The sequence below is a fragment of the Aphelocoma coerulescens genome, chromosome 2 (assembly GCF_041296385.1).
Source record: "Aphelocoma coerulescens isolate FSJ_1873_10779 chromosome 2, UR_Acoe_1.0, whole genome shotgun sequence".
NCBI classification, from domain to species: Eukaryota; Metazoa; Chordata; class Aves; order Passeriformes; family Corvidae; genus Aphelocoma; species Aphelocoma coerulescens.
This window is the reverse complement of record NC_091015.1, coordinates 14,786,411-14,799,326: the sequence shown is the minus strand read 5'-3', so window position 1 is coordinate 14,799,326 and position 12,916 is coordinate 14,786,411. Positions and strand designations below refer to the sequence as shown.

Here is a 12,916-nt window from a genome sequence, read left to right as displayed (position 1 = left end):
TCAGAGCTATACTCTTACTGTTCAATTCACTAGATTTTTTTTTCCCTAGGACTTTTTGAGAGGTCATTATAATGTATTCTTTCTGGTAATTATTATTTGATGTAGTTACACTGTAACCTGGTTAACTGTTCCATATGCATTTTTTCTTTTCTTTTCTTTTTTTGTCTTTAGGAGAGAAGCCATATGAGTGCCCAAACTGCAAGAAACGTTTTTCCCATTCTGGTTCATACAGTTCACACATAAGCAGTAAGAAGTGTATTGGTTTGATGCCCGTGAATGGTCGAGCCCGGTCAGGGCTCAAGATGTCTCAGTGCTCCTCCCCTTCCCTTTCTGCATCACCAGGTAGCCCAGCAAGACCACAGATACGACAAAAGATAGAAAATAAACCCTTGCAAGAGCAGCTTCCTCTTAACCAAATTAAAACTGAACCTGTGGATTATGAATTCAAGCCCATAGTGGTTGCTTCAGGAATTAATTGTTCAACCCCTTTGCAGAATGGGGTTTTTAGTGGTGGTAGCCCATTGCAGGCAACCAGTTCTCCTCAGGGTGTGGTGCAAGCTGTTGTTCTACCAACAGTAGGTCTGGTGTCTCCCATAAGCATCAATTTAAGTGACATTCAAAATGTGCTGAAAGTGGCAGTGGATGGTAATGTAATAAGGCAAGTACTGGAAAACAATCATGCTAATCTTGTGTCCAAAGAACAAGAAACAATCAACAATGCATCTATACAACAAGCTGGCCATTCCCTCATTTCAGCGATCAGTCTTCCTTTGGTTGACCAAGATGGGACAACCAAAATTATCATCAACTACAGCTTGGAGCAGCCAAGTCAACTTCAGGTTGTTCCACAAAATCTAAAAAAAGAAAACTCTGTTCCTGCAAATAGTTGCAAAAATGAGAAATTACCAGAAGATCTCACAGTGAAGTCTGAGAAAGATAAGAACTTTGAAGGAGAGACCAACGATAGCACTTGTCTTCTTTGTGATGACTGTCCAGGAGATCTTAATGCACTTCAAGAATTAAAGCACTATGAAACAAAAAGCCCTCCTCAGCTTCCCCAGCCCAGTGGAACAGAAGCTGAGAAACCCGAGTCCCCTGTCCCATCAGAAGCTGGGGAGAACAACTTATCTCCTGGTCAGCCACCTTTAAAGAACCTTCTATCGCTCCTAAAGGCGTATTATGCATTAAATGCACAACCAAGCGCAGAAGAGCTTTCAAAAATAGCAGATTCTGTAAACCTACCACTGGATGTGGTAAAAAAGTGGTTTGAAAAAATGCAAGCTGGACAAATTTCTGTGCAGTCTTCTGGACCATCTTCTCCTGAACAAGTTAAATTAAGCAGTCCCACAGACAACGATGATCAAGCAGCAACTACAAATGTGAGTGAACCCCAGAACAGCACAAATAACTCACAAAATCCTGTCAGTACAACGAAATCTCAGACTTTACCAGGGGGATCAACTCTGAATGGTTCACACAGTAGCACGCCATCTGCATCACCACTAAACCTTTCTTCATCAAGAAATTCACAGGGTTACACGTACACGGCAGAGGGTGTACAAGAAGAGCCACAAATAGAACCTCTTGACCTTTCTCTACCAAAGCAACATGGAGAACTGTTGGAAAGATCTACCATAACTAGTGTTTACCAGAACAGTGTTTATTCTGTCCAAGAAGAACCTTTGAACTTAACTTGTGCAAAAAAAGAACCACAAAAGGACAACAGTGTTACAGACTCTGATCCTATTGTAAATGTAATCCCACCAAGTGCCAATCCCATAAATATTGCTATACCTACAGTCACTGCCCAGTTACCTACAATTGTTGCCATTGCTGACCAGAACAGTGTTCCCTGCTTGAGAGCTCTTGCTGCCAATAAGCAAACCATTTTGATTCCACAGGTGGCTTATACATACTCTACTACAGTTAGTCCTGCAGTTCATGAGACACCACCAAAACAGACCCAAGCCAATGGAAATCAGGTAATTTGATCCCCATATTCCTGCATGATGTATGTATGATGTATTCAATCTGTATCAGTGCTGAGCTAACAGAAAACTATCAGGGTTAATTAAACAAAAATATAAATACAAGCTATCAGGCTTATTTGACTTGACTGTAAATGGGTAATAGACATTACTGTTGTGCCCTCTGCAAAGCTAGTCAGCTCAGGCATCTTGAATCCAGACTAACAGAAACTGTTGTGTGGGGACAGCTCAGTTCTTCTCCATATTTAATTTTCTAGGACATTAGTGCTCACTATTTTAAAGACTATCTAATGCTCCTGATCAAAAAGCAAAGTAAAACCATAGCTTCTGTCTTTTGCTGGCTCTGTATCTCCTCTTTCCCCACACTCAGAAAATAAACTCTTCGGAATGTTTGGCTGCATTTCACGCTGCTCTGCTTCTTTGGCTTGCAGAGTAGCTGAATTCATCCTGCACCATAATGGCATTTTAAACAAAACACAGATATACTCTCAATTGAAAGTCAGGGAGGTATTTGTCTTCTTCATCTGCCATTCCTGTATCCTGGCTTGCTCTTCCCTGGGTACATCCAGATGTGATCTAACCAGGGTCAGTCCTCCTGAGAATCACCTGTGCACATTGAGGTAGGGACAGGGCAGAACAGAAAAGTGCCTGAGTGTTTCTGCTTAAATCTTAGAAACTGGCTGTTGCATTTTATTCAGGCTTCTGTATTGCCAGAGACTGAGGAGCCTTGAAGAGTTACAAGGTTGCTTATATTAAAAGCTTGAGACAGACATTTGAGGTAGCTAACATGTACACTTTTACATTCAGATTTGATAATATGTGATAAAATATGTGTGCAGTGATGCTGCTGATGTCAGTAGAAAACACTGTGCTTTTAGAGGGGAGCTTTAGCACTTGAAATGCTTAGAAATAGACAATTATATTTTTGAAACTAGTAATGAAACTATTTGAAGTCCCCTAAATTTGGGGTTAAGTAGTATTTTTGGTAGTTTCATGAGGAAGAAGGTCGTCAAATATGCAAATTCGAATGGTGACTTAAATAGCATTTTTGTGAAAACTTCAGCAAAAACAGCCTTTTAACTTCTTAAAGTCTGTGAGGCAGCAAAAGGTAGGTGACCAGCATTAGCAAAAAATGCAGTAGGATGGCAGATTTGCTCTTCCCACTTACTGAAGTGCTTTACAGGTCTGTAATATTGCATTTATTTTATGGGCCCTGAATTGGACCTGGACAACAGTCAGATTTGGATGGGATTAAAGCCAGTCCCAGTAAGGATTCTGCATCTGGATGGTGGTAGGGTCTGCAAAGCAGAACAATGCAGTAAAAGATTTTTTTTGACTGTGGAAGTCTAAACAATTTTGTTTGTCTGCTTATGGAATTGAATGAGAATAGCAGCTTCATTTTATGTGGGTGACTTTTTTTATTGAACTTAACTTTTTTTTAAATTTTTCTGAAGGATGAAAGGCAAGACACTAGCTCAGAAGGAATACCCAATGTAGAAGATCAAAATGATTCTGATTCAACACCCCCAAAGAAAAAAATGAGAAAGACAGAAAATGGGATGTATGCATGTGATTTATGTGACAAAATATTCCAGAAGAGCAGCTCATTATTGAGGCATAAGTATGAACACACAGGTATGTACTGGGAAAAGATGTTTCCAATCATTATTTCTTTGATAATGTGTAACTGATAATCTCAACTGGAATCCAGTTTTCAGACGGTGGAGGGAAGTGTAGCAGTCCTTACTGCCTGTGCTAAGCTTTCTTTAGAAACCCCTGGTTTTGTAAATTTGTTTGACACAACAGCAATTCTGTCTTTCTTTCAATTTGTTAGACCTAAACCCTGAATAGAAAAATGGGAGGTTTTGCATCTGGCTTGTGAATAATCATCTGTGAACCACAGCCTATAACTGAGGATATATTGCTTTTAATTTACCTTGCCTGGTTTTAAATTAAGAAAAAATTAAAAATACAACTTTGAAAAAAAGGGATCATGTATGTATTTGATACTTTACATGAAAAGCAGCATGCCTATCTGGCATGAAGGATTTTCAAACTGAGCCATATTTGTAATGACCTGAAATTAACAGCTTCAGATATTCATTAGACATAGAATCTAACCAGCAAAGAACACCCTTTTGGCTTTGATTTTTATTTTTAATTTCTCATAGTTGTCCCTTTTGGCTCCAGTTCTGGTATCTTTAGGATTTTTTTAATACCTCTTGCTCTCTTTTTTCTTCTGTGGTGTCGTAAAATAAAAATTCTTTTTTTAATTCGTTAGGTGCCAAATACATATTGGGTTTTGTATTATGTATTTCTTTCTTGCTGGCTCTGTTATGTCCTCTTTCCCCACATCCATAAAAGAAACTCTTTAGAACTTTTGGCTACTCCCATCATGCCGCTCTACTTTCTTGGCTTGCAGAGTAGATGAATTACTATACTATATTCTATTAATTATATTTCTGTGTATTAACATTTTAATATTATCTCACATATAAAATTAAAAGCATTGCAAATTCTTTTTTGCCTTGATCTTCTCAAGTTGTATTCATTAAGGGTATCTAATTTCATACCTATCCTGTCCTGAGACTCTTTTAACTCCTCCTTTTCCTAACACAATTGTTCTTCCCATACCAGTTTTGAGTTCAATGTAATGTTCAAAATCATAAAATCATTTAGGTTGGAAGAGACCTTTAAGATCATTGGGTCCAACCATTAACCCAGCACTGCCAAGTCCACCATTAAACCATGTCCCAGAAGTGACACATCTACACGTCTTTTAAATACCTCTGGGGATGGTGACTCAATGACTTCCCTGGGCAGCCTGTGCCAGTACAACCCTTTTGGTGAAGAAATTTTTCCTAATTTCAAATCTAAACCTTTGCTGGCACAACTTGAGGCCATTGCATCTTGTCCTGTCACTTGTTCCGTGGGAAGAGAGACCAGCACCCACCTCGTTGCTTGTTCAGCATGAGACGACATGGATGTGCTGGTTGTCTATGTAGTGTGACCAAAAACCTGCTGTCTTGCTTTGTCTTTTATGTCTGAGCTAAGACTGCAAAGTTCTTTTGTGTAACAACTTCAAATGTTAAAATCAAAATAACACTGCTAGGCTCCTGATACATTTATGAGAGACTCTGGAATCAAGACAATAGCTGGAAAACAGAGCAGAAACACACTGAGTGAAGCAGATTTTTCATGTCAATACATGTGTATTCAGCAAGTTTTGTACATAAAATATTCAACCTAGATTTTAGAATGCTTTTCCTTTCACCAGTATCATGGAAGGACTTGGTACACAAAATCCAACATAAAAGTTTAGTTGATTTTAGATTACCATCAATATAGAAAAGTTAAAATGGTTTTGATTGAAAATAGTTTATGCAAGAAAAATGTCTCCTTTTCTAATTTATATTTGCACTTTTTTTGTGCTAAAAGTTGTATCTGAGAATCTCTTCATCCTCCTATGAGTTTTCCTAAAAAAGTTACAAATGACTCTTGTGATTGTGACAATGTATTCTTGCACCTTCATCCTTTGGGAGAGAAACTCAGATTGATAATGCATGGAGTAGGACATCTTGTTAAATAAAATTTAATCCATGCTAATAAGTTCACCACCAGCATTTTTCAATGAAAACAACAGTGTGCATTTTTAAAACTTCAGCCACAAAATCTCCAATTGCTTGTCCTTTACTTTACAGGTAAAAGACCTCACGAGTGTGGAATCTGTACAAAAGCATTTAAACACAAACACCATTTGATTGAACACATGCGACTGCATTCTGGGGAAAAGCCCTACCAATGTGACAAGTGTGGAAAGCGGTTTTCACACTCGGGGTCTTACTCTCAGCACATGAACCATCGCTACTCCTACTGCAAAAGGGAGACGGAGGAGCGGGACAGCGCCGAGCCGGAGGAGATGGGCCCGGAGGTCCTGAGCAGCGAGCACGTGGTGGTCAGGGCGTCCCCCTCGCAGATCGACTCGGATGAGAGAGAGAGCCTAACCAGGGAAGAGGAGGAATACAGCGAAAAAGAGGAAGAGGAGGAAGAAGAAAAAGACATAGAGGGACTTCAGGAGGAAAAAGAATGTAGGGAACTACAAGAAGTAGGGGATGCAGAAGAAGACGCAGCAGTAGAAGAAGAAGGGAAAACTGAAGAGAACAAGAACGATGGAGCTGTAAATCAAGCAAGCAATGCAGAACCAGAAGTTATACAAAATAATGGGCAGGTGTCAGAAGAAAATAACGAATAAAGCTTACATGCTAGGTTTTTTCTATAAGGAAAAAAAAAAAGAAATTGGTAATGAAGTTCCTTCTATATTATACATGCTTTTCATGGAAACGCAGTAGCCTGCATACTGTGATTTCTGTTCACTACTGTGTAAAAAAATATATATATAAAAAAAAAGAAAATAAAAAAAAAAAGAAATCCAGGTGTGCCTGAACCTCAAACTTAGTAATTTTTCACACAGTTTTCAAAGTTAGGAACAAGTTTATAACATGAAGCAGATTAGAAAAATACAGTGACTCTGGAAGCAAAGGTTTAACAGGTTGTAGGAAACCTGATTATTAGACAAGCATCTGGCATTGTTTGTTTTATCAGTATTAATTTTCATTCTTAAGTTGATTAATTTTTAAACTGTACAATTGGGAGAGATTTATATGATTTTTTTTTTTAATGGTAAAACATTTCCTAAATCCGCTTCAGTATTTTCTTATGTTTTAAAATGTGAGAACTTCTGCACTACAGAATTCCCTTTTGCAGAGACGTGTAATGCAGTTGCAAACAGTGCTTGGCTACCTTTGTAAATTCAACCTAGAAGGTAGCAGTTTCTGACATTAGATGTTGTAGTAGAGCATATTATCATTTAAAGTGTATTGTTAGCCTTAAGAAAGAAGATGATAGAAGAACTGAAGTTTCTTACTCATGTGGTTAAAAATGTAGTTGAGAAGATTGTCGTTGAGTTCTGATTGCAGGGACTAACAGTGTTAATACTGGTAAGGACAGGAAAGTTGTCAAAAACAGTGTTTGTAATTGTGTTTTGAGTATGTAGTAACAATATGAAGGATATGATATGAAGCTTTGTATCTCTTTTGGCCTTATGCAAGACCTGTGTGCTGTAAGTGCCATTTATCAGTATTACAAAGGCTCTAAGCAGCCTTTATCCAATGTGTGGCCTACAATAACTAGCATTTGTTGATTTGTATCAAACTTCTAAACTATTCATGGGGAAAAAAAACACTCAGCCATCAGAGAAGTAAGAACACTGGTATATTTCATTATTTAATTATTTGGTGGTATTTTGGGTTAATACCTGACTTGCAGAATTTCTCTACAATAATTACAAGGGAAATTTTCTAATCTGCTTTATTGCTTTATTGGTTTACTTTAATTTCAGACACATACGTGACATGTTATCTGGCTCATAAGTATTTTCAAATGTTAGTTATTATGGACCCCATTTATTAACAATGTTAGCTGATTTTTACCTATCAGTATTATTTTATTTCTTTTAGTTTATAGATCTGTGCAACATTTTGTACTGTATGTCTTCAAACCTGGCAGTATTAATACCCTTCTTACTGACATATGTACCTTTTTAGTTTTAGAAAACTTTTATATTTATGTGTCTTATTTTTATATTTCTTTATTTATTACACAGTGTAGTGTATAATACTGTAGTTTGTATTAATACAATAATATATTTTAGTATGAAAATTTGGAAAGTTGATAAGATTTAAAGTAGAGATGCAATCGGTTCTCTTGCATTGAGATTTGATTTAACAGTGTTATGTTAACATTTATACTTGCCTTGGACTGTAGAACAGAAGAATTAAAATGGGAATGTATTAATTTTACAATTGCAATCAATTCATTTTACCTTTACCCAGTTTTTAATATAAAGCTCTTAAATTTTGAAATTCACTGTGTGACTAATAGCATGATGCTCTGCAGTTTTATTAAGAGATTAGTTTAACCATAAAACTCTCATTTCCTTAGTAAGCCAAATTAGAATAATCTTATAAAACAGTGTTGGGAACAATGTTTAACATTTTTGTGCCAATTTGTTCCTGTATTCATGTATGTATGTTACAAATCTGAAACTTCATTTTTAAGTTCCTTGTTACATCATGGTCATTTTCTAGTTTTTTACCAAACTCCCCATCTCACAATAAAATGCGTCAACAAGTCTGACCTACTGTCATTATTCTGGTAATGTAGAAAATGCATTTGAATTCTTTCTCTGAGGAGTTACTGAGACACAGATCCTGCTTCAGTGTTGATTCTGGGTTTCAGTGGTACATAAGGAACATGGAAGTGAAAAAAGAGTTTGAACTGTGTGCAGGCACAGGGATTGATTGCTACGTTAGGTCATTGGTTTACCAGCGTCAGGAGAACAACTGGGTTTTCAAAATGAACCATGTGGCTTTTTTGTTTGGTTTGGTTGTTTTGTTTTGGTTTTTTTCTGTACCTATCTAATACACTGTTTAATGCTATCTTATTCAATAAGACTGCTTTTAAATGAAGTAAGTCTACAACTGTTTTCTTGACTTAGCAATAAGTTAGTTGTCCGTGGAAAGGCTGTTGAACTTTCCAAAGATACAATGCCAACATTACAGATACATAATTTCAGTAATGTAAATATAAAGCCTGGAAAATTTTATTACATATGCATGTTTACAATGTTGCAGTTCAAGCAAAGTTTACAGACTGTTCCTTAAGCAAAGTTCTGTTAATGATCCCTAAAATGGGATTTCAGTTGTTAAGGGAGGGGGGAGGGGGAGAGGGTTTAAGGAACATCATTTAAGTTATTTTATATTCACATACCTATGTTTTGGATATTTCTCGATTTTATTATCTCAACATTAACACATACAAAGGATTTATCCCATACACTAATCATTTTACTTTGTGTGCATTTTGCTGTACAGTATACCAGTATTGCACTTTTAACTAGAGTAAACCTCTAACTTCATAGGATCATTGAGCTAAATATGAGAAAGCTGTTTTGAAAAAACCAACCATTTATGTTGCATTAGTAATATTACCTTGTAATATTTATCATAACAGAATTAATCAGGGGGTCCAGAATTTCTCACAGGTAAAACTGTCTCTGCTCTCTTCTAGGTAATGAAAGACACCTTCTTGAAACTATTTTAAGATTTTCTGTATTTTTCATATTCCAAGATGTCTGTGGTAATAAATCCAGTGAGATATGTTGAAATGGGAAAATTTTGTTGTCTTTAGTATTAAAACAAAGAATTTTAATAAACCCAAGGTTACTCATGTAAGTGACAGCTGAATGTAGAAGGCCAGTAACTTGGATAGAGTGAAGTCCAAGCAATTGTTACTCAGGAAATGTCATTGTTTTGGGGAAGGAAATTTATATTCATTACTTAGACTACGAAACCATTATTAACATTTTTGTCTTCAAAATGGATTGGTGCATTGGGTTTTGTGTCTCTTAAGCTCAGCGATGTCTCTGGTGTTTGTGACCTTGTAACATCATCTGTTGTCTGTTTGAAAAACACAGAAACTGTGGTGTCTTCATTTAGCTGAGCAAACTCATGTGGAAGCCAGAGGTGCTTAGAGGACACGGGCGCCATTCCCAGCCCCAGCAATGAGATTCCAGCAGTGAGGAAGCTCTGTGTGTGTGGAGATGCCTGGGCAGCTGTGACAGAGTCCAAGCCCCAGGGGACCGGCAGCAGCCCAGCTGCAGCCATGTGGGTTTTGTGAGTTTGTGACCTCTCTCTAAATTAATGGCAAAGCAGTTTCAAGGACAGAAAGTTTCACATACACACACACACACACACACAAAAAAAAAAAAAAAAAAAAAAAAAAAAAAAAAAAAAGTGAAAGCAAAAGTGTAAAGCCTTTGGTTCTGTCTTTTAGAGATAAATGAAAGTTGGGAAAGAGCAGCAAACATGAGATGTGTAGTTTTAATGAAACTCCACTGTGCTATGACCTGTTCTTCAGTCACAAGATGAAACACAGCTGCCCTGTGTGCCCAGGCTGATGTCTGTGCCTGCTTCTTCCTTAGGCTTACCATGCATGGCTCATCTTGGCACAGCAATCAGGGACAGGCTGGCAGAAGGAAAAGTGTCCTTATAATTCAGCATGGGACAGAGCAGTGCTGTACCTGGGGTGCTGGTTTTGTTTGTGCTACTGACCTGTCTTCGAGTATAACAAATTGCCACCTCAAAATCAGTTGTAGTTGCTAAATTGTGACAGCTGTATGTCCTATTTTATCATGTAATATGAGACTAGGAAAAATGTTACAGAATAACTATAGGAAGATTGTTACAGAAGTAAATACTAAGTTTCGGGCCCTGGGATGGGAAATAACTCTTCTGAGGTCCTGAGCTAATAGCAGAATAAAGGGGGACTTAAGGCTACAGAGAAAGCTGGAAGATACATTGAGGAGGAGTAATTCTCCTCTTTCAGTAATACTCATGGCATCCCAGTAGTGATTTTGGTGGCATTCCCAAATTCTCCATAGCCACATTACTGTCTACTTGCTAGTTTTCTGGAGCAACCTATCCATATATGTAATCGATAACACAGCAATATTCACCTATGCTGTATGATGAGCTTGAATTTTTTTTTTAATTGTGTTGAATTACAAATAGATAAATTAATGGATGCTAGAAAAAGAAGTGAGAAAGTTTTGTTACTTTGGCTAATCTCAGAGTTACAATGTGTTTCAATAAATACCTTAAATTTTAGTAGAATAATGCATTATGGCATATCAACCCAGAACATAACATATTTACCCTAAAAGACACTGTTGTTCAGACTGAGTAAAAATTGCTTCAGCTGGCAACAAGTGTTGTATTCACACTCTGGAGTAAAATTATTCTAATGCAATTATTGCTGGTAAACCCAAAGTCAATGTCTGTGCAAGCAGCAGTTTACTCATGCTGGCAAAGTGTACCTGGGATGGTGGTGGCCACCAGACTGAGTGGCAATTTGAAAGCAAAACTATTTCCAAGATAGAAAATATAACACTACTAAAAGCCCAGGTTTTGCCACAGCAAGATCCTGCACTGAGGCTTTTATCATCACAGCAACGAAAGATCAGGACATGACACTCCAAACCAACATAGAAGTCCATAACAGAGGAATGAAAAAACTACTTAGGCTACAGAAGACCATTAGAGGTGAAAGTAATGGTTTGAGGATGAGAAAAGTCCATTTTGGTCCTGGAGGCTGTAGTGAAGATAGGTGATGGCTTTGAGCAGAGGAGGTGAGAGAAAAGAGCTTAATCTGCACTGTGCTGGGCTCTTCTTCAAACTGTTTTCTTTCTAATTTATTTACTACCAATGTATAAGTCTGCACACAATTCTCTGCTGGATAGAGGTTTTTGATGTGTATTTTGCAGTTCACAGTCTGGTACTTTAAAAAGTACTTTTTTTATCTTTCCTTGACAGAACAGCTTGTTTAATTGTTGCTGCAATAATCTATAAATTTCATAGTGGAAATTCAATATTAGAGTATCCTTCAGGTCTGTACCTTGTCATTTATTGTTCATGTTTTTCTTGAACTGTTGTTCTGATGATATTTGCACAGTCTGATTATCACCAAATAAAAAATAAAACACAAAAGAATGTGACAACCATATTAACTCTTAAAAATGACCAATTATTTACTACTTTTGTTTTATCCCTCTGCTCTTTCATGGCCTCTGGTTACTAATCTGTCACACAGTCATCTTAACTGTGTGTATCATGCCTATCATCCACATTGTATATCTGTTGTCTTTAGGGGAAACAATATATTGTTATGCATTTCATTGCTTCACAAAAGGTAATCTACTTTTTAAAAAACTGTAATTAGAAAATAAACTGATAGTTGGGATTAAATATGAAATGTGCTGCTGAAAGGAGCACTTTTGTGGCAGAATTTGTCCTAGTAGCTTGCTGAATATGAAAGTCATGTAGTATTAACCTACAATTAGGTCAAGTTATCCAAGGCCTTACCTCTACATTGGCAGATCCCCCAAAAGATCTTTAAAAATTACGAGGACAGTGGCAAGTAATCTTTAGAATAAATATTTGAGAATGCCATTTTGGTCTTTCCTTTGGTTTTCTGGTGAGTCTCAAGTTCTCTGATCTGCTTTTAGATTTTGACATTTCTATATTGGGGACTGTCCTTGGGTTTTTGTCATATTTGTGTAAACTAGGGCTTGTGTAATGATCACAAGATGTGCATTGTGTGTTAATTCAGGAATGTAGGGGATAAATTACTGAACAAAAAAAACCCTGAAACATGCCCACACTAACTTTGTGTCATTCCTGCTGAGCTTCTGCTCTTCTACCTGGAAATCCTGCTCACTTTTAGCTTTGGGCCCAAAGAAAGACCACAAGTCTGACAGCATTTAGGATGACTGGGTCCTGTTTCCATCTCTTACCCTTCAACAGCTCTCTCTTCAGGCCAAATTCTGCATGAATATCATCAGATCCCTTGAATTCTGTGAAACCTTCTACATTTTTAATGACAGGTAAGCTATTGCAAAGATATAGAGGGAGAATTTTGCTCTTTCAGTGTGCAGGAATAAAATCTGCTGGACCAAATTGTTCAAAAAATAAGTTAGTTGGAAAATCATGTGAAATCCTGAAAAGAACAAGAGCTCCCAACAGGTTTGCAAGTTCCTATATGCAAAAAGTGTACTTGGAATTCTGCCCCCTTCTCAAATCAAATCAATCTGATTATGGGAAAATGTCTCTGTGGATGGTAGTCCTCAGCTTCTTTTGCTCTGGCTGAGCATAATGCTGTCATTGGTCCTCTTCAAGCCTGGAGCTGAGCTGTGACTTGTACAGACTCTGTTTGAGTCCTTGTGTTCAGAAAAGGCACAGCTCCCTTCTTGGAGTGAGGGGGAGGAAGGTTTGACCCTTCTGAAGTTGGAGTGGGTTATCCTGCCAGCAGCA

The 12,916-nt window shown here is 37.3% G+C and overlaps 1 protein-coding gene across 1 annotated transcript in view; it reads left to right on the top strand.

Annotated features, from left to right (window-relative positions):
* The window catches only part of ZEB1 (zinc finger E-box binding homeobox 1), a 121,600-nt gene extending 113,417 nt beyond the window's left edge, over positions 1–8,183 (top strand). Inside the window, exons 7-9 of the mRNA XM_069006531.1 lie at positions 172–1,982; positions 3,443–3,623; positions 5,690–8,183. Of these exons, the coding sequence (XP_068862632.1) occupies positions 172–1,982; positions 3,443–3,623; positions 5,690–6,240 (2,543 nt within the window). The 3' untranslated portion in view covers positions 6,241–8,183. The remainder of the gene's footprint in view (positions 1–171; positions 1,983–3,442; positions 3,624–5,689) is intronic.
* Positions 8,184–12,916: the final 4,733 nt, after the last annotated feature.